Source organism: Daphnia pulicaria, chromosome 10 (genome assembly GCF_021234035.1).
Source record: "Daphnia pulicaria isolate SC F1-1A chromosome 10, SC_F0-13Bv2, whole genome shotgun sequence".
NCBI lineage: Eukaryota > Metazoa > Arthropoda > Branchiopoda > Diplostraca > Daphniidae > Daphnia > Daphnia pulicaria.
The window spans coordinates 5539359-5566092 of NC_060922.1; the positions used below are offsets into that span (position 1 = coordinate 5539359).

Genomic DNA, 26734 nt, shown 5'->3' on the forward strand with positions numbered 1-26734 from the left:
CACAAACCAGGCTGCCGAACAATAAATGCGATAAAGGCATAAAGCTAACAATAAGGAAATATTTAAAAAAAAACGAGGAGTGGTGCCGGTGTGGCAGCAGGTCCTTCTAGTCACAAAATTTTCAAGATGCACTTTGTTTAAAGTTCAAATATTTTTGAATTTGATTGTTTAGTGTTTATACCCACAGAAAAAGGTTGTGAGGTACAAAACAAGCCAGAGTCGTTCTACAAATGAGCAACCACTTCCTTCGTGGTTATTGACAGACAGAATGACTAAACAAAAACGGAAAGAGAAAATGTCCCAGTCAACAGCCTAGCTCTGGAATAATCGTACTTCGTATTTCACGATTCATAATCAACGCCATCAAATAGTCAAAAAGGAAGAGTAAAGATTAATTGGTCCTACCTTTTTAGCCTGGGAAATACGGCCAGGCATCCACTTCTTCTCCATCCGTAGAAAAGTCGAATCCATCAGCAGGATAGGGTAAAAAGGGGGTCCTCGTGAATACACCCACACTCACATGGGTGTACACTAGGACATTCAAAGAAAGGGGGAAGAAGAGAGACGTAATTCGGACCGGCATCTCGGTAGTTTCTCCCATCAAGAGGGATGCCGGATGCTGTTTAAAATCTAAATAAAAAATAAAATAATGGTTTACGAAAAATTGTCATTGAAATAAAAAGCAAGGGAAAGTTGAAAATGAGTCAATGGGTTGACAACCCTCATTGTCAATAAAGACAAGAATTTATGGTTTACGTGTAACACACTGCATTGATGCAAATCAAGCAGGCCACAGGAATAAAAGAAACACAAATCGTTATCAGGATTAGTGATGATGGATTGATGGTGGGATTGTGTTGCTGATGACAGGTCAATACCAACATAATCAACTGGTATATCTTTTTTTACGATGGCTCAGATCTCAAAATCTGCACAAAGGAGAAGGTTCCAGTGCAAAGAAACTGCAATGCTTCAACAAAGGGCTTACATGATAAATGCTTGTCAGAAACTTTTGGAACAAAGTTAACTTTTCTTTTTAAGCTCTCACAATCATTCTATTTCTAATCTTTTGTTTTATTTACCCGCCAAACAGCATGGAGTAGGGCAAATGAAGAGCAGTTCACACCAAAGACCACACGATGACCACATTATTGTTATTTTATTTGTTGTGCTGAATTCGTGGCAGCCAAGAACGTTTCTAAAAAATATATTGTTTTCTTTTACTTAGAAATCTTCTTTTTTTCCTTTATAACTTCGTCTCTTAACTCTTATTCGAAACGAAACTTTGAAAGTTTGAAACAAAACGAACAGACGCAGACGACACTAGTATTCTAATGAGCCATGCTTTGTTTAAGATATCGATCTTATTAAAAATCGACCTCATCCCCACTAAATCCAAACCGATCAAAATCGATCAAAGTTGTTTTTCTTCTCTCTCTTTGGTTTATTTTAATATCATATATTTTTCTCGTCAAGTTACACTGTGCCTTCTTACCACAGACTATATAAAAGTAAAAATTTGCACGAAAAATCATAGATAATTACTTTTAGACCACCACAATAAGACCCCTCCAGTGCTCTTGGAAGCCAAGAGGAAATAAATGGTTTTATGAGGCGTTTTTATGACACAACGCTACAAATAATTTTCACTAATCCCAATAACTAAGCAAACGATTTCTTAGATTACATTATTCTTCATAAAACCGCGATTAAAACCAGCAATATCATATTTAATTTGAAAATTAATTGCCGACAAAGAACGATGCGGTCATTAAAAACTAAAAGGCGGAACGGTGCCTGTTTAACACATTTCATAGAAGCGTCGAGGTTTAATGGGTTAAGAAGAAATGGAGGACAACGGTAACGAAAAAAAAAAAAAACAAACAAACAAAACAAAACAAATAGGTCCGTGGTTCCCATCAGGTTCATCCTGTTTGTTCGTTTGTTACATGTTCCGTTGCGAAATAAGAAAAGCCCAATTTTTTTTGTGACGTTCCATCTCCGGCTCCCGTTTTTCGTTTACCATTTTTTTCTTCTCCTTCCGGATTCGTGCGGAACATGTCAAGATGATCCAGTTGTTGTTATGGTAACCACCACCACAACAACAATTCGGCTCAGAATATTTTTTGGCGAATGGAATCGACCAGCAAGAGCTAACTAAAAAATTTGAAATTCCTGAATTTGAATTCTTTCCGAGTTAATTTGAAGCGCTAAACATCTTTTAGAGCCAAAAGTTGATTGGCGATTGGCGAGCTATAAATAGAATCCGATACACCTGCCGGTTGTGACCACCCGTGTGAAGTCTGGAAAATAATCCAGCACAATTAAGGCGATTGCATCGTTACATGATGTGATACCGGTACCGTCTAGGCCGACAGCCGCCGCCCACCCGCAGCTATCCCGTACAGCGTTTTGCAGGTGTATATATAGTATTCTTAGAAAACAGCACGGATGGTGCTACTGCTTTGTACGTGTTCACGTAATTTTAGTTTCTCCGGGAAAATAGATGAATAAAAAAAGAAAGAATGGTATCTATTATTAGCAAACAGAAGTCGTTTTTATGTACGGTATAGCTTTTGTGTAGCGTGAATGCCCTTTTGAGGCTCACTAAAGAAATGGCCGAGGCCTTCAAACTATGATATTGTTCGTTGTAAAAGGTGACGGGCTGATGGTCCTCTTATATTCCAATTCACCTCACCAGTAGCCTACCATGTAGCTACAACATAGACGATGCGGTCCTATATTACTGTCCTATGTATTAACCGGCCGTGAAATGATTCTTTTAACTAGCCAAGCATTCTCTACTAAAAGTATTATATACCCTAGCGTGTGGTTATGTTAATCGATCACACCTTTCCATGGTATAACACGTGCGTATACTTAAAACTCTTTCATTTTGGATATAGAATGAGGAAGTTTATTTCATACGCGTTTATACTGGATAAACCTTTCATAAATCAAGAGACGTATATAGCAAGTGTATGTATGCATGTAAGTTTCAGACTCCTTGATCTCTGTGTTAGCACCTGTCGCGCCAACTTGAGCGTCTACACAGTTTCCGCACAGTTAGCTAAATAAATATAAACTGACAAGAATCTAACGAAAGAAAAATGTCTTTTGAGACTGTAGACTTTTATTCTGGGAATAACATCGCCACCAGTTCCTTCACCTTTTCACTTGGAGACGAGAGACACCAGCGAACATCGTTATCAAATTTACTGTAGAACCTTAATGAAAAAACAGGAGCGTTACAATGCTTAGTGAAGCGCTAACTCTGGCGGTGATAATACACCCGCACCTGGATGAGCTCATGTCATGTGTGTGTGTGTGTTGTTCACCTCCAGCCGCGTTTTATATATACTTCTATCGTAAAAAATTGGTCGATGGGAATCTCGAGCGATTTCCCGGAGATGATCGAGGTGCATTCTCGTCCGCGTTTATTTTGTCTGCTATACCCGCATCGTCTTTTCAATTAGCCGCCCTATTATTATTTTACAATACAAACAGCTATAGCGAGCAGCACCACCCCGGAGCACCACGTGTAATCGCTTCTGTGTGTGGGCAGAAGAACAGACGGAAGAAGAAGAAGAAAAAACCCCAGCAGCCGCATAGCCGAAATTTTATCAGCCGGATCGTGCTTGTATGTATAGAGTATCGTGCTGTGCCTTCTGACTCATTTATGTGCATCAAAGTTCCAAAGGTGAGCTACACGTGGATGTACCTGGCTGACATCCGCATTGTTGGGGGGAAAAAGAATAAGCAGAAAAAAGGGTTTGGCGGATGCCGGCGGATGCTTATTTTAAAAGTCGGATGTTGAACCTTATAGACACATCTGTGGCCGTTATAAGACCACAGTGGCCGGTATAAAGAAACGGGACCGTGTTTTATCGTCCATCCGAAATTTAAAAAATAAAAAATAAAAGTGACGCTGCCGAAACTTGTTCAAATTGTTTCAAATCGCAAAATAATAACATGTGCGCATCACGGTGACTTTTCATTTTCATTGCTATACCAGCAGCAGAATAATGTCGGCTTTTGCCCACACACGTCGTTATACACGGTCAGTAGAATTTTGAACGTGTTAAATAAATAATAAGTGTGCGCGGACTGTATAACACGCACGCCAGCCAGCCACCAACGAATATTATTATTATTATTATTTCGTTTCCACTAGCGCAACTTTTATTGTCGGCCAGATGAATCCTCAATTTTTTTGTTGGAGTGCGATTGCATAACAAGTCGTCATATTATGCAGATTGTTTCAACGTACCCAGTACCAGTATCACTGCGCAGTCTGCCACGGCGTATAACGACGACCACACATTTTAACGACGACTTGTATTCAAATTAAAAAAATGGCAATTCCGGCTCTGAAATGATGTTTATTACGTCCATGTGTTTTAGAATGACGCTCAAAAAGTCCAGTTTTGTATATATTTCGAAAGAGAAACGACCGGATAATGACACAGTCAGGAGTTATAGGACTTCCCCTTTTCCAACAAGTTTTTGATGTCCGCACCTGACGCTTCTAGCTCTCCCTAGCTGTAGACATATTTTCCCGATTATCTATCCGAGTTGTCGTAAGAAAAAAATCAAGTCACGAAAATCTCTCTTGCCTTAGATTCATCCAGGCATATTTTATAGTGACGCGTATACATTCCACCAGCGGAACTCGGTGCGCTTCACTGTAATATGTGTGTCACAATCGTGAGCTGTCCGATTTGAAATCGACCCTGTTGCCCACTTTCCTGCTGTCCTCCCACCTTCGTTTCCGCATGTACAATGAAGACCAATGTAACGTCTATATGCATATACAACATGATATATTCAGTTCCCATGTTTTTGAGCGAGTGCTAGTATAGTGAGACTACTCCGACTGTGATGTTGACACAACTCATTTGGCTACGCCAGCATATGCTATCAGAGCTGAGGTGCCATAGCAGTGATAAGGTGCGCATTGCTTACAAGGGTCTCGTGTAATCTAGTCGGAGGCCCAGTGCAAGTCAAACTGCTGATAACGCGACGAAATAATCGCCGATCCTGGCAGGAAGTTTCTTTTTGTCTATACCTTGGACCGTTTCTTCATTTCGTATATTGTCGACCGTTACACCTCAGTGAGTCGCTTTTGTGTGTGCACACATCTCCATATCCCGGTGGCTGCTGGATCGATCGATTTTAGACAGTAAACAACTGCAGAAACTTGTGCGGATTAAAAAAGGGAACCGAATGATCGGTCCAAGTGGATGGAGTGACAAAATGGCAACTACCAGCCGATTTTGCATTGGATTTTTTCCCCTGCTGCTAGTGTTACTCGCTCATCAAGCGTCAGCCCTGAGTAAGCATTCCTATTTCTCTCTAACCGATAATCTATACGCGGTGGATGTAACAAGCCCACCTACGCCACAATAGATAGGGCGTGATTGCGACACGCCCGTGCATTATATGGATCAGTTTTTGCTTCATATAAATTGAGTCATTTCATATTCTTGGGGATTTCAATGTGGAGAGAAAATAATAATCAAATGATTTGACAAACAAGGTTGCGGTTGGCCTGGTAAACCGGTCGGTGGCTCTTTGCTGAGTCCCACTCTGCCCCAGCCGCTTCAGCAAGATAGTCACTCGTTTGGACGCGGTTTCGTGCCGACCAACCGGGTCCTCTCCTACGACTACCAGTTCCAAGAAGGTCAAGTGGTTGCCTACAAGTGTCAAACTTCGCGGCTGGACGTCCTCACCGCGGGTAGCACCACCGGGAGTTTCAACCGAACTTGTCAAAATGACGGTAGATGGAGCGGTAATCGTCCCTGGTGTGGTAAGTTTCTCTAACTTCACGTTTGATTTTATGCTTCACTATCACTAGATGTAGTACGATCTGTAATCGTTCAAATTATTACGTACAGATATTAACGTCGCCTACGGTAAAACGGTCACCTACACGGCTCTCGATACGACTAGAGCCGTGGAAGTATCAGACACTCTGATGACGGACGCCCTGGTCGACAGCGAGGATCCGGTCAACACGGCCGAGTGTCCGTCTCTTACCAGAAATGGCGGTGCTTACTTGTCCGTCAATCTGGGCGAGAGTTTGCCCGTTCGAGTCGTCGGCATTTTCGGCAAAAAGGGTAATTGTTTGAATCAATTTTCCAACAACACCATCAATTATAAGCTGAATTAACAATCTAGGCGAAGGAATGAACAATTTAATGAACAAGAAAGTTACACTGGGAACGGCCGAATGCGCTCAGATGGCGGGCAACGCTTCGGCTTTCGGTTACCAGTGCAACCGGGCAATGTCCCAGGCCAGCACGTCTAACCTGGTGGGCAGCACCGTCCGATTCGAGCACAGCAGCACTTTTGTTGTCGACATTTGCGAAGTGGTCATCTACGCCAATCCGAGTACGTCACACAAGTCTCTCTACTTTACAAACATTGTTCGACTAATTGAATAAAATTTTATCTTCTTTATTTTAAACAGCCTTGGCTGATTGCGGCGAGCCAGAGATACCGGCCTTTGGAGAGGTGACAATCACAACGGGTTCATTGTACCAAGAGGCCAAGTACCATTGCCGCAGCGGGTACGAGCTGCAGGGCAACAACCTGCGCACTTGTTACGGACGTGACTGGGGCGGCGAACAACCAATCTGTATTTAACTATATTCAAACGTTTGATTTGTTCTATACTTCTTTAGTAATTATGTTTTTAATCCATTAGGTGTGGAGATTTTAATCACGTCGACTACCGAGTAAGATTTCATCGTATTAAATAAAGTTTAATAGGAAAATGAAATTTACAATTTTGATCAATTCCAGGATCAACCCAAATTCGACACTGCCTTATGGGGGAGGCGAATATGAATCCAAGGCAGGTCTGGACCCGTTCCAAATTGTTCTGATTGTCGTTTGCGTGGCCTTGGCCATCGGTCTGATCGTGGCTCTAATCGTCCTCCTCTATTACGGAAGGTGAGAGAATTTTAGGTCCATCCAAATGAAACGCGCCAAATTCAAATCGCCCCTTTTTTTCGAATTCTTTTTCATTCACTGCTTCCACAGACTGAATTGCTGCGGAACAGCCGGAAACAAGTTCGCCAAGAAGCTGAGCAAGAAGACGAAGCCTTCGTCCGGCGACCAGCGTGACTACCAGAAGGTGGCAGCACCAGCAAACAAGTCCAGTAGCACTACCGGCTCGGCCACGGCTGCCGCTTCCAAGGCGATGCAAGAGGCCAACAGGAAAGCCATAGCCGAGCAAGAGAGGCGAGCCGAAGAAGAGGATTTCATCAACACCAGACTGGCCTATCAGAATGAAAAGACCAACCAGCAGATGCAGCGGAAACCCTTGCCGACACCCGACTCGCCTCCGACGGCCTCGTACCCACGGAACGAGACGGTCGCCTACGTGGAATTGGCTCACGAACCGACGAGACGATTGGACTCACCGGCTGCTGTTCACTCGCAGGCCGATCCGGCCAATGTCGAGCCTCAATACGCCCAGGTGACGATGAGGGCCAGCACGAAGAAGAAGGCCGATAACAACGACGGGACTTCATCGGATTCGACGGATCACAGCACGACGTCACCGCCGGCCCGCAAGTCTTACATCCCTTCCATTTACCTCAAGGAGTCGCCCGAGGTACAAATGAAGCAGCAAGCGTTGAACAATCAGCTCAAGGAAGCCGTCAGGATTAGTCGCAACACGGATTTCTAATAAGTTGGAAAAATTGTTATTTTATTTGGAAGATCCCACACAAAATTATTCATTAGAAATATTCAATGTTCATTCTTTTTTTCTTTTTAACTTTTCCCATCATTTCAGTATACGTAATTGAAAAAACAAAATAATGTCTTATATCAAAATGGGTTGCTTTTGGTAGGCTATACTGATCCCCGTATCGTGTATATCAGGACTTAACGTCGTGATACAAAAGTGAGAAATACAAGAATTTCTATTTGATTTGCTGTTGCATATACGAATTGAAGAAGAAATATTGAAATCTCATGAGGCTAGCGGACTAACAAGATTTACCATTCGAACCATTCAGTAAATTTGTCGGCACATAATGAAGCCTTAATGTATAATTTATACAAATTTTATACACAGACGAGATCCTGCGTTCTGCTGTATACTTCATGATAATACATTGCGTTATCGCCAAAATGGTTGCCCATTGCTCAGCATATGCTTAATAAAATTCTTTGTATGTTGATAGTAGCTATACCACTGCTTATCGATGTTCCGCTATAAGGAACCGCAACTTTCCTGTCTAAATCAAGCCAGAAACGCAACAACATAAAGACGTAGTGCTGTCTTATTTCTTAGTGTCAGCTCGTCATTATGGAAAGTTTCTTTCCTTAAATATTCATTTGCTTGTGTATGGCTTTTTCAAATTCATCAACAGATCATTTACTATTTAGTAAAGTAGTCTAGTGTACAACTATTCATTTGGTGATCCGTGATTATGGCACCACAATACTCACATAGGAATGCAGTCGCCGCAATTGCAATAGGAATCACGATTACATTAGTATCCGTGATGGGTCAATCAAACCCGAGTTCTAATTCAGGTGAGTCAAATGGAAATTATTTTCGGTTGCTAACCTAGTGATTTCAATCCATTTTGTGTTTGTTTGAAAAAAGACGAATGCAAGCTCGGCCAACTACACTCGAGGCCAAAAATCTATTTTGTATTTGCGCAAAATTTTAGCGAAGTATCTAATTTGACCAATAACACTTTTCCCATCAACACCACGTTGCTCGTTGTCTGTAAGGAGCCTCAGATTAACCAGATTAATCACAAATCCAGCACAGAACGTCTTTACGGAAACTGCACTGCCAACAACAATTGGATAGATCGGAATAACATTGAATGGAATCCACCTGGATGTGGCAAGTCATTCAGTTTGAACTTGTATTTAATCATGTATAAAATAATTTCGCAATAGTTGACGAACTTACTTTCGGCATAATTATAGAGAAAAGAAAGAATCACTGTGGTTCACCGATCAAAACCATTCAAAATACTATCATTCAAATCGATGGCCAAAACATCAATATCGATGAAAATAATATATCGCTAAATTACTCAGTGGGTACGACAGCCATTTATAAGTGCAAGAATCCCCCCAAAAGTGGTAGTCAAAAATGGAGTTGTAAGAAGAAAGGAAAAGATTATATTTGGGAAAAGAACAATGAAAATGAAATAGATCTAGTTTGTGAAGGTATGTTTTATACATTAGTTTTAATTTTAAAATGACGCTAATTTGCAGGGGTATGAAATGCCCACAGACGGCAATGGCAAAAGTTCAACAAGAATAACAGAGTCTTTTCCTACCGTGATTCCCGCTACTTTAATCCCGCCTGCTGCTTCCAAACCAACGCACGAATCCCACATGAATGATAATAAACGAACACCATCAGACCCTGGCAGCAGTAGTTCATTGCTGCGTGACCTCCTCATTGGAATTTGCAGCTTCCTGGGATTTGTTATGATTGCGGTTCTTTTCGGCATATTGTACAAGAACAGGTATATGTTACTCTTATGGCCAATTCAGTTTCAGATCGATTTTTAACGAGACCATTTCTATTTGACTTAATGCAGAACTAGGCTTGACAAGAGATATAATGATACTTCCAGTCATGCAAGGCAATCGCCTTTCACATCCATGTCGGAAGAGAAAAACCAATCGAAGGAAAAATTCGCTGATGGAGAAGAAAACCTCCTGTACGCCAATATCATTCCTATTAAAGTCAATCAAGAAACCATCTACGCCGAAGTTGAAACCGGCAAAATTGGTAAATCACGTCCAACTAATATTAAACTGACTATCGACGAAGACCAGTTACACACCACCTACGCTGAAATCCGTCATTCGGTAATCCCAAATGATCAACGTCGATAAATTTACAAAAAATAATAATTAGCGGGCGTCATTTGAAAGCGGTGTAATTTAATGTGAAAAACTTTGCTACATTTCATACACAAATAGCAACATTCCTGACTTCAGAAAAATGTTACTGAAAACAATTTTAAATAAATACAAATAGTTGTCGATATGTAATGCATCAAAGATCGTTCAAAATAAGGGACTGATGATTATTATCAGTTTTTTAAATATCAAGAGTATGCGTTGTCAGTCGGATATACAAATCTACATTCAAAGTGCTGGTGTGTGATGCGATAACGAAACTGTCGATCCGCACTTGTCGCCTCACTCCTGTACCAAATCAGCCAACACCCCTGTAAGATACAGCGACGACACAAATCAGTCAAATATTCATGTCATTCAGAAATAGCTGTTTGTAAAACATGTCAACTCGATCGTAATAATACATACCATTTCGTTTTGATTTGACCTGTTTTGTCCACTCCGATTGTGTTGCGATTGGATCCGTACTGTCCGATGGCGCCCAGCATAAAGGGTTCTTCGTTTGTTCCGTTATGAACAGCGTCAATGTCAGACGAATTGGACGGTGAATGCCATTTTCCCGAACCGCTTGGACTCGTCAATCCCGTGATGATGACTATAACAAGGACTGTACAATTCAAACGTGTTAAAATACACAAGATGATAAAAATAATCTGATGCTAGATTAAAAATATTTGATCAATTATTATAGCTGCTGACAACCCGTATATAGCTCCCATCTGTTCAAAATGACATCAGCCGCGATTTTAAAATGTTTCCGAGTTGAGCCCTGTGTCTGTGTTTACTTTTGTGGGGTTACAAGAATAAACACAATGCGCAGTGTGCTTATGGCTGGTACAAATAAATAGGACACCCGTGGTTACACACGGTTCACAAAAGCAAAAGTAAAACTAAAGCAGCTGAATCACCCGGACCCGGTTCACCCGGTTTCCAAAATCGAATCCAAATTCTTTCAGGATAAAGACGAAAAAATAAAAACAAAAATCCCACTGCTTGCCTATAGAATGTGATTGTTGGATAGCTAGAGAATGTTTGAAAGTAGAAGTGCGCAACATTCCACAAAATAAATGACTGAAGCCCGGAAACTGAACCCACGATAAACAAGAATTTACATTTTAGAAATGCAGAGTGCTATAACATGCGCTCTATCTCGTGATAATTCAAATAAAGCTTATCCCAGAGGCGCGTGTAACAGAGATAGGTTAACCAAATGTGTTCTATTTACCTATGAAAATGACGACGCCGAACGCCAAACATTTCCCTTTAACGTTGTCCAAATCCAGCAACATTCCTGCGCTGTGTCGTCGAATAATACCTCGACGTCGTAGACTGTTGTGCCTTAATGGCAAGTTATAAGTTCACAATTCCAATAGAGGCGGTAGAAATGGTGTGTTGGCCTTTTCAGTGGCAGAGTAGACCGGAAACTAAAAGTGAAGGAAGAGCAGGATTAGTAGAGCAGCAGACCATCCGCCTGCTTGGGCGGCCAGCTGAAATCTGTTGATACTGAATCGCTCGACGCTGACGACTACACCTACCCGGGCCTTATTGCCTTTTACTATGATCCCTGGTGAGATAACAGTAGGCGTCAAGGCAACGAGGAGATGGACATCGTGACTCGGTATATTAAAGTCTCTATCTGAAAAGTGGGTGATCACGATTACATTCTCGACTCTTCGTTATCACTCATTCAGCAGTTGGACTGTACACTTATATACGTAACATACGGCGTGGATCCTTATAGCATTGGCTTTTATAATACCGGTATAGTGTCGTTAAGTGCTATTTTGACATAGAGGGGATCGTTGGTCCATTCCGTTTGGACCTGATGGGGCCGAAAATGGCATAATAAGGGCTAAAGTAGTACATATAAGTGACGTCAAACATTCGATCCTGTTGGGTTTTTTTCGACTTCACTAGTGACGGAATGAACGAACTTTGAAACAGGAAGTGGCAATTCAAAAAATAAATATCAAACTGCACTGGAATTTTTTGTTTTGTTTGAAGAATCTTATTTTTTTTTTACTAAGGCGCCGACAGATAACAGCTAGATTATTGCATGACTTGACTTTTATAAAACATTTGGTTGCGGGAAAGACAAATTTCGTCAGCTTCCGCACGAGCACGAGCTTAAATTCGTTTTTTAAACGGAATTTCCTATTAGATACGATACGTGTGTGGATTCGGGATGACTGTGCACGCCATTATTCGAAAGGAATTGCGTCATCAAAGTGTCCAAAACTCCAAATCAGGCCAGAACAAAAAAACGCGCCGGAGTTGCTAATGTAAACGTATATCTAACTTATATACCGCGCCGGCCAGCACCGAGACAAACGTACAGAATCTACATCGCATAGCCTACTATGGTATAGCGCCCGGTCTGGGCAATGTTGATCACGCGGGAGCTGACTTGTACTACAGTCCTGTTTTTGACGTCAGTGATTGCGTATTGGCACGTAATGGAATCCCATCAGGATCTCGCCCACACGTTTCTTCATCGAGCTTCATTCAATCTCTTGCCCTCTGACTCACTCGCTTAGAATAGCGCTAGTATCTATATTAACAACTGCACGTACTGTTCTTTTATAAATAACGGCGTTGAGCTATTATTACGCAAAATCGATTTCAACCGAATATTGGTTCGGAAGGATTCTGCTAAAACGGCAAACTTTCTCCCCAAGATGAATTTTCTCAAATGAATTCTCCCCTTAATTATAATTTGGTTTGTTGCCTACTTATTATTTAACCCTATAATGAAACGCGGGAGCGGTACTGATCTGAATTGAGTGACGGAGCATATAGCCTTGCTGTTCTTGACTTATTAATTAAAAAAATACGACAAAGTAAAATTGTTTAAGACTGATGAAGTACTACGCAAAGTATATTAATCAACAAATTACACAGGTGGTACGAAAAAAAAGTCATTCGTTATTGCTGAAATTACCAGAGACATATGCAGAACAAATTTCCATGGTAACGTAAACCTAACAGACGACACATTGAATTTATAAGTTAATACCTGGTACTATAACCACACCAAACATTTTTTAATTCGTCAAAGCCAGCAAGTGAAAATTTAGTTTCCCACCATGTCTGTCTTTGAACAGTTACGTCCATTCGTTAGTTTCTGCCAAGCCTGTGGCTTTTTCCCTTATACTATCGAAAATAACTCAGACACAAAGAAATTCGAGAGATTCACTTTTTCTTTCAGGCATCTGACTACCTGGTGGTTTTTTATAATTTCAATTTTACAATTGGTAGTTATTATTGGACTAGTATATCTCTCTTGGAAGCAAGTCGACAACATCAATGAACAAAATATGCCTATCACTATGTCCATTCTTTTCGTGATCACCTGGTCTTTCCTCATAGCCGAGTTCTTATCATCTCGCCGGATGATATTACATTACCGCAAACTACGAAATGCAGTCGAGGCGGTGCAAGAAGTCGAGAGACTTTTCGGAGAAAAAATGGTCGTCCAAAGTCTCAGCACCTCCGTTACGACACGATTAACGATTGGTTCTATTCTTATTGTCATCGGTGTTAGTATAAATACCTGTATTGCATGATTCTACTATCACATTATTTCAAAATTTCAATTTCCAATTTTATTACAGGCTATAGGTGTTCTCTTTGTGATGGCTCCTGTCTACGAAACGTACTCATTTCCAAATACTGGAATTTTATCAAAAACAGTTGCCCTTTTCATTGTATCATTAGTAGACGTAATGTTTGACTGCGCATTTCTTTTCATCCATCTGTGTTATTATATCATCTCCCGTTACATCCAACTCGTGCTACGGGACCCGAATTCCATTTGCCACCTGGAAAATGAAAGTAATGAGCAAGTGACTTCGAATCAAGGGTATATAAGACTCTTGTCTTGAAAATTATTCGAAATTTGAAATGAAATTGACATTGCCAGTGCCATTTATTGATTGATTGATAGGACGGACAATGTGAAGTTATTGCGACGAAACGCCCTAATATTTCACTACCTCTGTCGAGCCTCGTCGGAACTCAACAATGTTTTCTCGTTCCATGTCTTTTATATGTTGACCAACAAATTCGTGTCGGTCATCAACATATCCGTTGTCTATGTGTACAGTTTTATTCATCAAAAGGTGTTTTTGGAAGACTATAGCTTGATGATTCCATATTTTGTTGTCACGGATTGGGTACGAATATTGGTCCTTCTCACGGCTTCTGACATGCCCGTTCATCAGGTTATTCTATGAGCTAATCGATTCAACAACTCTATATAATTCACCTGGAACAAACCTTTCGGGTCGACATTTTTTTATTAACCAGGTTCGTCTCCTTCGCGAACGAGTGACAGCGATATCGTCTACTGGATCCTTTCAAACGATGGCCGAAAATATCGCGGTTCATTTTTTTTTTCACAAAAATTTATTATTCATAGATTCAAGCGTGGCGGGGGAAAAATGAACGTGCTTTTATATTTGTTGTGCTGCAGACGATGTCCACTCTGCTTCAAATTGACGAAGATCGCATTCGTTTGTCGGCTCTTGGAATATTTAAGGTTGGAATGCATCTTGTTCCGAGTGTAAGTTGCCTATTTTAGAAATCGCTATCTCTTTTAAATTGTCAGCCACATTCGTTTAATAATTGGAACCCAAAATCACAATTTGAAGTTGGCAGGCGCAGTAGTGACTTACATGGTTATTCTCCTAAATAATTAAACGCAGAAAAAGGGCCACGGTGTTGAGGAAGAAGGAAGTGGCAACTAAATGAGCTACCAACAATATTTACATCAACAATAAAATTTATTTTATGTAATGCCGCATTATTTTATTACAGTTGTTAAAATTACGTCTGGATCTCAAATTTGACATGGAATACTTTGCTTCAGTCGGCTTCAGTGTGTATCATTGTTCAAATAGATGAGTCTTAATACCGTTTTTGTTTTTCCTTTTATAACTTGACTCATTCATTCTTGTAAATTGGTTTGACTTGATAATCACTTGACTTGATAATCAAGTCTTATATAGCCATCTGTACTTTCATATTAATTTTTACTCGAATTTCAATTGAAATCCCGCCGGAAAGGTTAAACAGCATCCTGCATCCCTGTTGTTTTTCGTCTGCATGGAGCAGACTAGCTGATTGCGGCGAGTCTAAAAACATCCAGCGAAACGTGTAAAAAGTTGAATTACACTGGTCATCGTTTGCAATTTCTTTATTGTTTATTCCTTTATTATTCATTGATTAGAACGTCTTAAGTCAATTGAAAAATGTTTTCAACAAGTAATACATCACCTTATTGTGCTTCTGTCAAACGTTTCGTTATCCTACTGTGTTCTATGTGGATACTGCCGACGGGATAATTTATCAATAATTTTTAAAAAGGCACGATATTCGAACAAAATTCATCAATTTTTTTTTAATCTTTCAGGACTGTTAAAGCAAGCTTCATACTCAAGAGTGATGATTCAAATTCAAGTGGCTGGAATGAAGAATTTTCAACCCCCACCTGATTATTCACGTTTGATGATTTATTTTGAGCATTTAATGAATTATTAAATGTAAAGATATTTTATTCATTTATAGACATTCAACTGCCTGAGAGACCAAAATTACAATTCAAGGATAAAGTGCCTACATATCCTTCCAATTTGAAACCTCCCAAAATGTCCAAACGACTCACTTTCATGAGAGGGCCTGAGCCAATTCATACAGAGTTCATCCACAAACAGTATGGCATTGTGGTCAGTATTTCATATCTAAATGTGATGAATGATAAGGGCAATTTCTAAAAATCTGCTGAATATAGGCATTGTGTGGAGGTAGATTACATTCTGGCCACATTGAAATGATCAGGATGACAATCAATAGAAAGATGGATCCATCCAAAATGTTTGCAGTATGGAGGATTGATTCACCCTGGCAACCCCTTACGCGGAAGGTAGCCTACTTGTTAGCAATAAGTTAGTACCACGTATATACAGATGTGATATTATAGGGTCAAGGAAAACGAATGGGTGGAGGTAAAGGTGCCATCGATCATTACGTCGTTCCTATAAAGGCTGGCCGTGTCATCGTCGAGCTTGGCGGAAAATGCGAATTTGAGCAAGCGTTTACATTCTTGAAGGAAGTCGCCCACATCCTTCCTTTCAAAGCTAAGGTATGTTAACTGCCACTAAGACCAAAAGTCCTCGCAACAGAAATTTCCCCCCTCCAGTGCAGTCTTAGAATTTTTTTCTCATAGTCACCCATCAATTAATTTATTATCAAGAAAATAATTTTGTTTTAAAGGCAACCAGCTATGAACTTATGGAAGCTGAGAAAATTGAACAACAGCGGTTAAAAAATGCCAACATTAATCCATACACTGCTGAATATGTTATACGAAATAATATGGGAGGCTGTCACACATGGATCTCGCCAAGTGACAAAAAATGGTATTTCAAATATGTCTAGCTAAGTTGTTTTTTAAACAGTCAATACACATTTAGAAGTTAATGGTGTATTTAAAGAAATCAATTAAGAATTTATGACTTGTCTCAAAGCTGACACCAGATCACCCTTGTTCTCCCTTAAAATTCTCTCTGCCCGTGTTCTAGGAATTTCAGTTTCTTTAATCTGCAACAATAAAACAAGGTCAGTAACTAGATAACTACTTATTTTTTTGTGAGAAAATTACCAGAACTTCTACATCCTCTTTCTTGATGGAAACTTTTGCCAATTCACGCTCTTTAGCTTGACGTTCAGCTTCTTCTTTGCTTCGACGATTATCAATCTTATTAATAGCCTGTGTAATAGATACAAAAATTCAATTGATGTACGAACGTAAAATGAACAAAGTTTGGACATTTACCCCGGTTATGTCTTGTGACAAAACGACTCGTTCCTCTTCGTAATCGGTAACCTTTTCCAGATCTGCTGCGCCACCATCGTGTTGCCTGGCAGACTTTTTTTGCCCTTTATTGTCTTGAGGTTTATCTAAGTCACTCTCGTCCATTTTATTACTTTTAAATAGTTTAAATTAAAAGCCGGTAAACTCAAGCTTTTTTCTTTTTCTTTCCTCGTTGTTGTTCAGCAGACGACACAGAATGCTGTCAAAAATGGCAACGTTGAAATCATTGGTAGATTATTGTAAAATAATGTAATTTTCACGAGAAACTACTATTACTGGTGTTGAATAACTTGGGAATTAAATAATTATTTTTAAGCCGATCAAAATAAAAAATTTTTGATGAGAATTTAGTTCTAAGAAAAAGATTGCAACTTACAAGGACATTTGGATACCTGGACACCAGGTGGCGCTGAAAATCACCTCAACTTCAAAATATTGTTTTCTTTTCTGTTTTCTCACTCACGAAGTAGGTCAAAACTCTTTTGGACCAACATCACATGCTGGAGGGATTGATGTTTACCAAATCATAAAAATACATACTAGAAACTATGTAGAAAGTTTCACTTTTATTTCAGTGTGTATATTGTGCGAGGGAATCGACCGTGTCACTTCAGTTTCAGGTGAGAGAGAGTACGAGCCTGTTGATTCTGCTTTTGATTCGAGAATATCGGTAACAATTCTATTTCCAACAAATTGGTAACCTTAGGCCTTTAAATATTTTATTGTTTTATTCATATTTAGAAGTAACTATCAAATAATTCTTACTACTGAATTTCAAAGTTTAATTGTGTTTTTACATTTGTTATAACTGAGACCTTCTCATATAATAAATATAAAAGGCAAAACCAGGTACTTCGCTCTTTAATACTAACAATTTTCAAATTGTTTGATTTTTATAAATCCATTTACATTGCTAGCTGTCTAGTATACAATAGGATACTTGTTATCTTTCAAAGCAACCATATCTAGATCTGATACAATAAGTACTCACCTTATCTTGTGTGGCAGGTGGTGTCTGATCATTAGGCAGTCTTTGCTTGCTGCCAGAGAAAGAAGTGAGCTAGCCCTCTCAAAATGGCTAGTAAACGAGGAGATAGAAACTCGAAACGGTCATCGTCGTCGGGTCGGAAGTTTATTGCCTCTGTGGATTTCGGTACCACTTCGGTCCGTTGCTTTCTTTTTGATCCTCAAGGGCGCGTCCGATCTAGTGCTTCAGTAAAGGTGAAATGTGACTCCAAAGGTGTTAAGCAAACATGTGACGTCTGATTAAAAAAAAGGACAGTTATACGTAAGTCTTTATTTTAAATTAATTTCACGTTTCATGTACCACAGATCAATCAAATTTATCCACAACAAGGATGGAATGAAATAGACCCCGAGGATGTTTGGACAACTTTTCAAACTGTTTTCAAAAAGGCTCTCGAAAGTACGTCGATTTCACTAATTTTCTTATTTGGTGTAAGCGAGTTACTTAACTTTCTCAACAGAAGTTGACGCCGCTGTATCTGACGTCAAAGTATTTGGTTTGTCTACGCAACGCGGTTCATTTGTTACATGGGACAAACGGACAGGAAAGCCATTTCATAATTTTATTACATGGAAAGACTTGAGAGCTGATCACCTTGTGAAATCGTGGAACAATTCTTGGACCATTCAAGTATATTATTCCAACTTTAAAAAAATTATTCTATGTTAATTTGAAATTGTTCTTAACTTAGGGCATCCGTCTGGGCTCGTTCATTTTGCATCAAGCCACTCGCAATAAGCGCTATTTAGCCGGTAGTGCCTTTAAATTTATGAATGGTTTAGTCAATCTACGCTTGCGCTGGGTTTTGGATCATCACGAAAATCTGCGCCAAGCAGCAAAGGATGGCAACGCCCTTTTTGGTACCATAGAAACGTTCCTTCTCTACCGGTAAAATTCAATTGTCATTTCCTTTCAAAAAGTGGATATCGCAAAAACCACTATTGTGGGTTCGTTTTGTCCCCAATAGATTGACTCGAGGTCGTCTCCACGCAACAGATTACAGCAATATATGTGTCAGTGGATTATGGGATCCGTACACGTTTCAATGGGTAGACTGGCTCATCAACATGCTGGAAATTCCCAAATCTATGCTTCCAGAAATCAAAGACTCTTGCGGTGACCATTGGGGTTCCATCCATCAAAGTATTTTCGGTGCCGAAATTCCGATTCGCTGCGTTGTAAGTTTCACATTTCGATTAATCAATTTATAAACCAAATCTGTGATGCTTATTTAACAGAATTATATTTAGGTGTCGGATCAAGGTGCTTCCTTGTTCGGCTCGCTCTGCTTCAAACCTGGAGATGTCCGCTTGACAATGGGTACCGGATCGTTCGTCTCGTACAACACGGGCGAAAAACCACACGCCTCCATCTCTGGTCTCTACCCGGTAGTAGGTTGGAAGATTGGTGATGAAGTGGTGTTTATCGCAGAGGGTCATTCCAGTGACACAGCCACAGTAATCGAATGGTGCCGAGACATTGATCTCTTTGAAGAGTATGACGACATTGATAAACTCATTACGTCCATCCCAAACAGTGACGACGTTTTCTTTGTCCCAGCTTTTAGTGGAATCCAAGTATGTAAAAAGAACTAAATTTGTTACATTTGTTTTGTTGACATTTTTTGTTTGTTAAACCAGGCACCCATCAATGATGAATCTGCCGCCACTGGCTATATTGGAATTAAACCGTCCACCCGTAAAGTCCACCTCTTGAGGGCAGCTGTAGAATCTTTAGCTTTCCGGGTCTACCAAATGTGTCAACTGATGTATCAAGAAACGGGTGTAGTTGTAACGAAGATGCGCGTCGACGGTGGTGTCTGTCGCAATGATTTTCTCATGCAGCTCATCTCCGATCTCACTATGGTCACCATCGATCGTCCAACGTTTATTGAAACGGCATCTCATGGCGCTGCAATGATGGCAGGACTCTCTTTCGGTAGAAACATGTTTACTGAATCGCAAAATAAAGAAATAATTTGGATATCATTTTCAATATTTCAGGGATATGGAAGTCGAGGAGTGAGCTGGAGGCAATGCGGCAGACGGAGCGTGTCTTCTTCCCTGTTGAAAATCGATGGTAAAATAAAAAAAAATTTTTTTACAAGAGCTTCTTCTTGTGTATTAATTTCGACATTTTTTATTTTTGGTCCACAGGTTGGATTATGCCCCCCTTTACAGTTCTTGGAAAAATGCCGTCCGAAGACTTTGTAATTGGTATTAGGTGGATACCGGAGAAGAATAAAGATTAATCAAATGTTACCATACAATTTTTCTAATTGTGCTGAATGACTAGCTGGTCAGAAATGGTATCCGGTGCTCTCCCTTCAGACCAAAATCCCCTTTTTTTTTTTTAGTTTGCCTCATTGATTTCCTCTCGAGCGTTTCCTCGTTAGAAAAAAAAAATTAATTTTAAAATTTTTTATTTTATGTTAACTGTGTAAGGGGACTTTAACTATGCCTTTCTTTTTCCTGTTTTTTTTTTACGTTTCATCACACAAAACGAATATACTCGGGAATCCACCGCATAAAACGCAACTTTCTATCATAAAGTTTTCCTGGCCTTCTTTTATCATGGATGTTGAAATGCATAAAATTGTTTATTTTTATATTATTACACAAGTGATAAACGCATACTGCGCACGTATTCTTCATTTTTTCTTCGGCACTTTTATTTTCACATCTATAGCATAGACGCGCTGCCATCACAATATAAGCTCTGCCGATAATCTACTCCGCGACGACGAGGACGGACGACATGACAAAACTGACACTTTCAGTACTCAGTACTATTGTTGATTTGATTTTTCATGGCTATGTATGAATAGATGCATTATTTTTCAATAGTAAAATCATCAAACTTCTCAGTACAAAGGCTACTCGTTATATGTGCTATGTCTGAGCAGAGCGGAGCAGACTGGCTTTTGTCAATCAAAAATATAATAAATTGAACAGCCGATCATGTCCACGCCGACATTGTCAACGAAGAATAAGACAATCTAAACACCGCTTTTCCAAGCTTAAAATTGAATTTCGAAATGCTGCTATCTGCTAGGTAACTTGATCGTTCAGAAATCCTTCGGGAAATTCAAGGTCTCGATTGAAGGCCGCCCTTGCTCATATTTTCAGGCGTTTCTTTTTATTTATCGCAGTACATGTTGAAAAAAGCTAATAGCTACATTCATCATCATTCTGTTACGTTAAAGGAACTGAGTTAAATCCAATGTAAAATTCATACCCAAATATGGACTTAGTTCTTTTGAGATTTCCATTTTTCAATTTTCGTTACCCGGGGTGCAAAGCTCTCCTTTCCAAATAAAGATTTTGTTTTTGCAGCAAAATTGCCACGAGCTAGGTCAAATAACAATTTGAAAAAAAAAACGACAGATGGAATAAATTAGATGGTAAAGTTGCTCGCACAAATCCAGGAAATTGAAACCAAGGCCCCAAGTATCAAGCATAACATTACAAATACATAGCCCACTAATATTTTAGATAGACTAATAATACAGAGTGCAAAAACTTGTTTCTCCGTGATTGATTGCGACCATTGAACGCCTTAAGGTTATTCGTGCGATCCCAGAGAAAGTCTAGCAAGTAAAAAGTTCCTCACCAGTGCACAGACCTTCTCAAACGATCAACCCAACTTCAAGAGAAATGTGGCTGATATTTCGCCAAGGAATGTGATTCGCTTGACGAGTCTTACCTATGGCAAGTATATAAAGAGCAGAGACGGATGGAAGTCAGCAGTCGTTCCCGGATTTCGCGAGCTTATACAGATCCTTGTGTTCGTTCATTTTTCATTTGCTTTCTTCTGGGCCTGTGAATTTAAGTGAACCGTCATGCTGGGACAGTCGACAAAATTTGTTATTCTTTTGTGTTCTGCAACATCGATCGTGTGGGCCATCCCACGTAAGTTTACGTCGATTTTCAGTTTTCACAAGTTCAGAAAATCAATTCGTTACATATTAAAACACAGGCCCAACTGAGTCTCCTGTCGTGGAGAATTACACGGTAGCAAACGAGACCAAAGTTGTCGACATTTGCTCCCTTCCGTCCATCAATCGTCCTTCGGATGCCCCGGAGTGCAGTGGAGTGATTCCGCGTTGGACTTACGACACGAGCGCCAACGCCTGCAGGAAGATCTTTTGGCAGGGCTGCTGGGGCACAGAGAATTTATTCAACAATGAATTTGCTTGTCTCGCTACGTGCAACAAACAAGGCAGGATGAACATGACCCCTGTTAAATATTTCGAAATTGAGTTAACTTTTGTTCACAGGACTTCAGAAGTTAATCGATGGAAGGGATAACTCTATGCCATGCATGCAGTCCAAGTCCGAAGGCAGTCCTTGTCTTAAATTAGATAAAAGCTCGGTCAATGTCATTGGTGAAAAGACGCGATTCTTTTTCGATACGCAAACTGGAAAGTGCCTAACTTTCGATTACACCGGTTGCGATGGCAACAGAAACAATTTCGAATCTGAATCTGAATGCGACCTTACGTGCAATGGCCTGCAGGGACCCGTTACTCCGCCTACAATCACAACTGAAACAGGTTAGAAAACTATTATTGAAATAATATTAATTAGAAAACAAATTTTACCTGGCTTAACGATTTTGAACTAATAATATCCTGGCATTGTAAACAGTTACAGAGACAAATGTTACTGCTGACGGAGACAATGTTGAAATTATTAGCGACGACATTTGCTTGTTGCCTCCGTTGAAGGGCACTCTCTCTTGCTCCGGAGTCTTTTATCGATGGACTTACAATTCGACGACAGAAGTTTGCGAGAAGTTCGTTTATGGCGGATGTCAAGCTACCGAGAATGTTTTCAGGAATCAACACGCTTGCCTGGCAAAGTGCAATCAAAAAGGTAGGATAGCATATAGGAATACTAAACATTCTCTTACCCAATAACAGTTTCCACTCGTTCACGATAATCTTTTCTGCTGGTGATGTGTAGAATTAGAGAAGGTGATTAGTCAAGGGCTTCAGACATATCGTTGCTTGCAACCGAAACTGATCGGGAACTGTCGTTCGTCCATTCCAAGCTTTTATTACGATGCTACAACTGGAGTTTGTAGACCATTCAATTTTAGCGGCTGCGACGGGAACAGCAACAACTTCGGCTCAGTGAAATCCTGTGAACGGGCATGCATGGGTCCTGATTTCTTATCCGATCTACCTCCAAGCATGAGTAATTAATAGTTTACATAATCGCTTTCTTGATCTTTATTCATTCTCTGAATATTACAGCTACAACTGAGCCACACGAAGATCTGAGAATAATAACAAACGGCCAGTAAGGTTAAACCATAATCCCAAACATACTCCAATTTGTTGCTTGCCAAGGGAAACGTAAAATAGAAATATGTGCTCTTATGCTGTGACTTATTATCGTAAGTATGTTGAATAAATATGAATTATACTAAAATAGTCAGAATCTAAGGCAAAACTAATAGACGAAATAGCGTAAATGCACTGCGCTCCACTACCGTCATCCGTTTGCTCGTCACTCCTTTAAAATGCGCACTAATTGTAAAACATGTTCGCAAATTTAAATCGACGTCTAAAGTGAATAACTAATTCCATTAGAAAGGCAAACGTAGCAAGGCCCAAACCAATGCCTAAAATGACGAAAGGAGCCACCAGGTCTCGGGATTTAATGGCCATTTGACCCGCCGAATTCGCTCTCGGTTTTGTTTTAGCGAAGCACTTTGGCGCTCGTGGAATTGCGTTTTTCATCCAAAACAATAGCATTCCAGTTTCCCAGGGCTCAATCAAACTTTTGGTAAAAAAGGACGTTAGGAGCGTTTGCTGTTTACGATACAATCAGGTTAGGTATAAACCTACGCGCTGTCAATTGCTGACTTGTATTGGCTGTCCTTTTGTAGAATAAGTGACCAGAATCCTAAATTGAAAGGTAGAGGGTCGGACATACGAAAACGGCAAGTTCCGTCTTTTCTATATTGACTGATGACGAAGTACTTGCAGTACGTTTGAAGCTAGGGCGTTGCATTTGTAAGATAACATGAATAAATTAAAACATGAACCAAAAAATTTCTGTAATAAATACCCAGGCATAAGCGAAACGGCCAGTTCCTAGTTTAGCATCGATTTTCAATTGGTCTGTCGAGAGCCGATCAGGATTCTGCCGAGCCTTGTCCGCTAGGGTCTTGAGAACGCCAGAATTTGCTCCCTATGTTAAAGTTTGGGGAAATAAAAATGTATTTTCTACTATACAGCCAAAGTAATGAGCTATTCTCCTACGAAATTACCAATATCTCATATCCAACATAAGTATCAATTTTGACAAGGAGGTCGACGTCGTCGCTAGCAGCGAGGTCTTCGAATGTGTTAATGGGAGGTTTCAGTTTGGAGACCGTCAGATAGGAAACGATGGTGCTGGAATAACTATTAACCAAGACCATGGCGACTAACAGCAACACTCCAATTAGAAGTCTGAACGAAAAGCGATCACCAGAAATTGCACCCCCTTAAAGTATTAAAGAGATCCACAAGAGGAACATAAATTATATGCGTAATCACTATATTTTTAAATATTTTGCCCTCAAGTAAAATGTTACCTTGATTTGTCATAATGTTGAAGATGTACATTAAATAATTACTGGCACGCCCAAACGTTGTCAATCCTTTGTTGGTAGCCAGCACATTAACAGTGATGTACTTCGAATAAGTTCTCGAGAAAAAAGTCATCAAAGTCACCATGACGACGATAGTTATGAAGATGAACAACCACACCTTTGAAGATAATGACGGAAATTCCATTGTGATAATATTGACATGTAAGACAAAATTGTAATGTTACGATAATAAATCAGTTAAGTCACCGTTGACTGAAACGGCCGAATGAAGGCAAAAATCCGAGTCTCTTCCCCTGGTTGAGGCACTACCATTGCAAAATATTCCGACCAAACGAAATAACTAAAATCCACATTTTTTTTCCGATCCAGGGTGGGAACAAAAGCTACTGCTACTCCGTCGACTTCCTGCAGTTGAAATTAATAATAGAACAGATATAAGAAATACACATTAAAACGACCGGAGGACGGAATTACTTTGTTTGATGTGAGATTAATAGAATGTCCGATGGGGTTCCCATATTTCTCGCTTATCGCATGGTTGAGGCACCTGTAAGAAAATCTGCCAACAAAAAGATGAAAAAAAAAATCCAATAGTGTGATGATTAACAAACAGAAAATATGCAAGTGTCGAGGGAACGTTACGTGAATTTGAGTTTTTCCGCAAGCCAATCCATAAGAATTGCAGTGGGGCCGGCATGAGTGCAGTTTCCGTCAGGTTTAAAAGTAACCAAGTTAAATGGCGGTGACTTCAAAAACACAAAATAAACAATGTGATTAAAATAATAATGAAAATGCGGGAAAGTGTTTTGCTTGAATGAGTGACATACATGAAATACTGCAAACTTCAAATGCACATCTTTCATTCTGTTCTTGAAGGGAAGTGTCATATTTTCTGCTGCAACATGATTTATTATCACTATGGGAATAATCAACCAGCGATAAAGTATCCTGATGAAAAGAAAAAGAGTTGATCAGTTGGAAAGTAAAATATAAATTAAACTATAACATTTAAACAAGCAATCAACTCATTGGTATAATCAACTTATATTACGGCAATATATGCATTATATGGTCGGCATAATGCAATTAATAGCAGTAAAACAGAGCAACCAAGAAAACATTTTATAGTTACGTTAATGAAGAAACCATAGCGGAAATGTCAAGTTGTTCGTCTAATACACAACTGGATCCATCCACAAGTGTTGTAGCACTAATACAACTGCTTGAAACGTAAAATTCGTGGTTATGTTTTCGCACTGCATTCTCCGGGGCTGACGTTGTACCAGAAGTTCACGGGGAAGTTGCACGAAAACTTCCAGGGAATAAGTACTGAGCTTCGTTGCATTTAATTGAATTTCCCAAGTTTAAATTGGGCTAGCCAGCGCTACAGTTCCAAATGAAAGATCTAAGTCAGTTATTTACGTAGCAGTCACCGGAAGTTGGCGAACAATGTTGAAAATAAATCAATAGGAATTACCAACTTCGGTTATCACGCAGTTGCCGACAGTGAATCGACAGACATTGACGAGTTAAAATCCAACAAAGACTCGGTTTTCAATAAAACGAGGAGGTGCCGGTGTGGCAGCAGGTCTCTCTTGTCCATACATTCTTTTACATGAAAATCAGGCAACAATCTAAATTGTGAGACACAGGTTTGTTGGCAAATCATTCCGTTGTTGTTCCATCAAGAAAACCATAATGTTTAAAAATTAAAATCGTAAAAATTACAAGCAAGAATATGTTTGCTAAGTAAAACTGTTGAAATACTGAAGCACGGAACAGTTCACAACAACTTTTACCATGTTTTCTAATATCAATGTTTATGATTGATTTGCACATGTGATATTTGCTACACGAACAACACCACAAACAATCTACGTTTGCATCGTGTTTCGCATATCAACACGATTGTTTTTCAGATATTTGTAAACACAAAAGTAGTTAAATAATTTCAAATTGTATTTTACCTTCAGCTGAATTTGAATGTCATCATTCTCTTTTGCTTCTTCTAATCATTCTAATCTTCGTCTCATTTTTGAAACTTGTAGACAGCAGCAGATGACACTTTTTCTCAGCCATCTTTAAGAAATCGATAGTTAAAAATCGAACCCTCCCCTTAATCTAAAGTTCAAACCGCTAAAAAACGATAGAAGCGGTTTTCTCACAAATGCGCTCGACATCGGCTTAACTGATCTCTGATTATTTTAGCATAAAATTCGTCTCAACAAATTACAATAAGCCCTTATACCTCAGTCAGTAAAAATTTGCACGAAAACCGAAAACCGCCTGTACGCCTCCTCTTGGCT

The 26734-nt window shown here is 39.6% G+C and overlaps 6 protein-coding genes and 2 long non-coding RNA genes across 11 annotated transcripts; 4 read left to right on the forward strand and 4 right to left on the reverse strand.

The window, feature by feature from the left end:
• The first annotated feature begins 1893 nt into the window (after positions 1 to 1893).
• LOC124314695 (putative glycerol kinase 5) lies at positions 1894 to 20465 on the forward strand. Of its 4 annotated transcripts, none has more exons than XM_046780002.1 (10): positions 1894 to 1905; positions 17801 to 18013; positions 18125 to 18218; positions 18280 to 18449; positions 18511 to 18707; positions 18787 to 18997; positions 19070 to 19396; positions 19460 to 19757; positions 19823 to 19898; positions 19976 to 20465. In XM_046780002.1, exons 2-10 carry the CDS (start codon positions 17867 to 17869, stop codon positions 20040 to 20042), a joined length of 1587 nt encoding a protein of 528 aa, XP_046635958.1. In that variant the 5' UTR covers positions 1894 to 1905; positions 17801 to 17866; the 3' UTR covers positions 20043 to 20465. The 4 variants fall into 4 exon arrangements, with proteins under 4 accessions (XP_046635958.1, XP_046635955.1, XP_046635956.1 ...); XM_046779999.1 differs by lacking the exon at positions 1894 to 1905 and adding an exon at positions 17223 to 17488; XM_046780000.1 differs by lacking the exon at positions 1894 to 1905 and adding an exon at positions 17223 to 17462.
• On the forward strand, positions 4893 to 7942 carry LOC124314676. The gene is made up of 8 exons (XM_046779959.1): positions 4893 to 5335; positions 5540 to 5809; positions 5898 to 6119; positions 6181 to 6393; positions 6473 to 6640; positions 6710 to 6740; positions 6808 to 6957; positions 7048 to 7942. The coding sequence occupies exons 1-8, from the start codon at positions 5227 to 5229 to the stop codon at positions 7697 to 7699; spliced, it is 1815 nt and encodes a 604-aa protein (XP_046635915.1). The 5' UTR covers positions 4893 to 5226; the 3' UTR covers positions 7700 to 7942.
• Positions 15015 to 16398, forward strand: LOC124314802 (39S ribosomal protein L16, mitochondrial-like). Its single transcript, XM_046780172.1, has 6 exons — positions 15015 to 15183; positions 15332 to 15421; positions 15487 to 15644; positions 15710 to 15841; positions 15899 to 16060; positions 16192 to 16398. Exons 1-6 carry the CDS (start codon positions 15171 to 15173, stop codon positions 16354 to 16356), a joined length of 720 nt encoding a protein of 239 aa, XP_046636128.1. The 5' UTR covers positions 15015 to 15170; the 3' UTR covers positions 16357 to 16398.
• On the reverse strand, positions 16387 to 17003 carry LOC124314889 (huntingtin-interacting protein K-like). The gene is made up of 3 exons (XM_046780308.1): positions 16754 to 17003; positions 16580 to 16687; positions 16387 to 16518 (listed from the first exon to the last, which is right to left on the reverse strand). Exons 1-3 carry the CDS (start codon positions 16895 to 16897, stop codon positions 16420 to 16422), a joined length of 351 nt encoding a protein of 116 aa, XP_046636264.1. The 5' UTR covers positions 16898 to 17003; the 3' UTR covers positions 16387 to 16419.
• A 453-nt stretch (positions 20466 to 20918) lies between the features above and the next one.
• LOC124314993 lies at positions 20919 to 21608 on the reverse strand. Its single transcript, XR_006911466.1, has 2 exons — positions 21525 to 21608; positions 20919 to 21169 (listed from the first exon to the last, which is right to left on the reverse strand). It is a non-coding gene; the product is annotated as an uncharacterized LOC124314993 (long non-coding RNA).
• LOC124314761 (actinia tenebrosa protease inhibitors-like) lies at positions 21162 to 23743 on the forward strand. Its single transcript, XM_046780108.1, has 6 exons — positions 21162 to 21730; positions 21798 to 22040; positions 22099 to 22374; positions 22469 to 22696; positions 22787 to 23020; positions 23080 to 23743. Exons 1-6 carry the CDS (start codon positions 21661 to 21663, stop codon positions 23127 to 23129), a joined length of 1101 nt encoding a protein of 366 aa, XP_046636064.1. The 5' UTR covers positions 21162 to 21660; the 3' UTR covers positions 23130 to 23743.
• Positions 22238 to 22517, reverse strand: LOC124314983. The gene is made up of 2 exons (XR_006911456.1): positions 22423 to 22517; positions 22238 to 22353 (listed from the first exon to the last, which is right to left on the reverse strand). It is a non-coding gene; the product is annotated as an uncharacterized LOC124314983 (long non-coding RNA).
• Positions 23268 to 26493, reverse strand: LOC124314560 (glutamate receptor ionotropic, delta-1-like). Its single transcript, XM_046779756.1, has 13 exons — positions 26396 to 26493; positions 25906 to 26036; positions 25561 to 25812; positions 25256 to 25376; positions 25071 to 25174; positions 24903 to 24987; positions 24675 to 24833; positions 24411 to 24585; positions 24102 to 24319; positions 23900 to 24022; positions 23677 to 23828; positions 23429 to 23608; positions 23268 to 23355 (listed from the first exon to the last, which is right to left on the reverse strand). Exons 3-13 carry the CDS (start codon positions 25575 to 25577, stop codon positions 23268 to 23270), a joined length of 1422 nt encoding a protein of 473 aa, XP_046635712.1. The 5' UTR covers positions 25578 to 25812; positions 25906 to 26036; positions 26396 to 26493.
• Between the last annotated feature and the right edge of the window lie 241 nt (positions 26494 to 26734).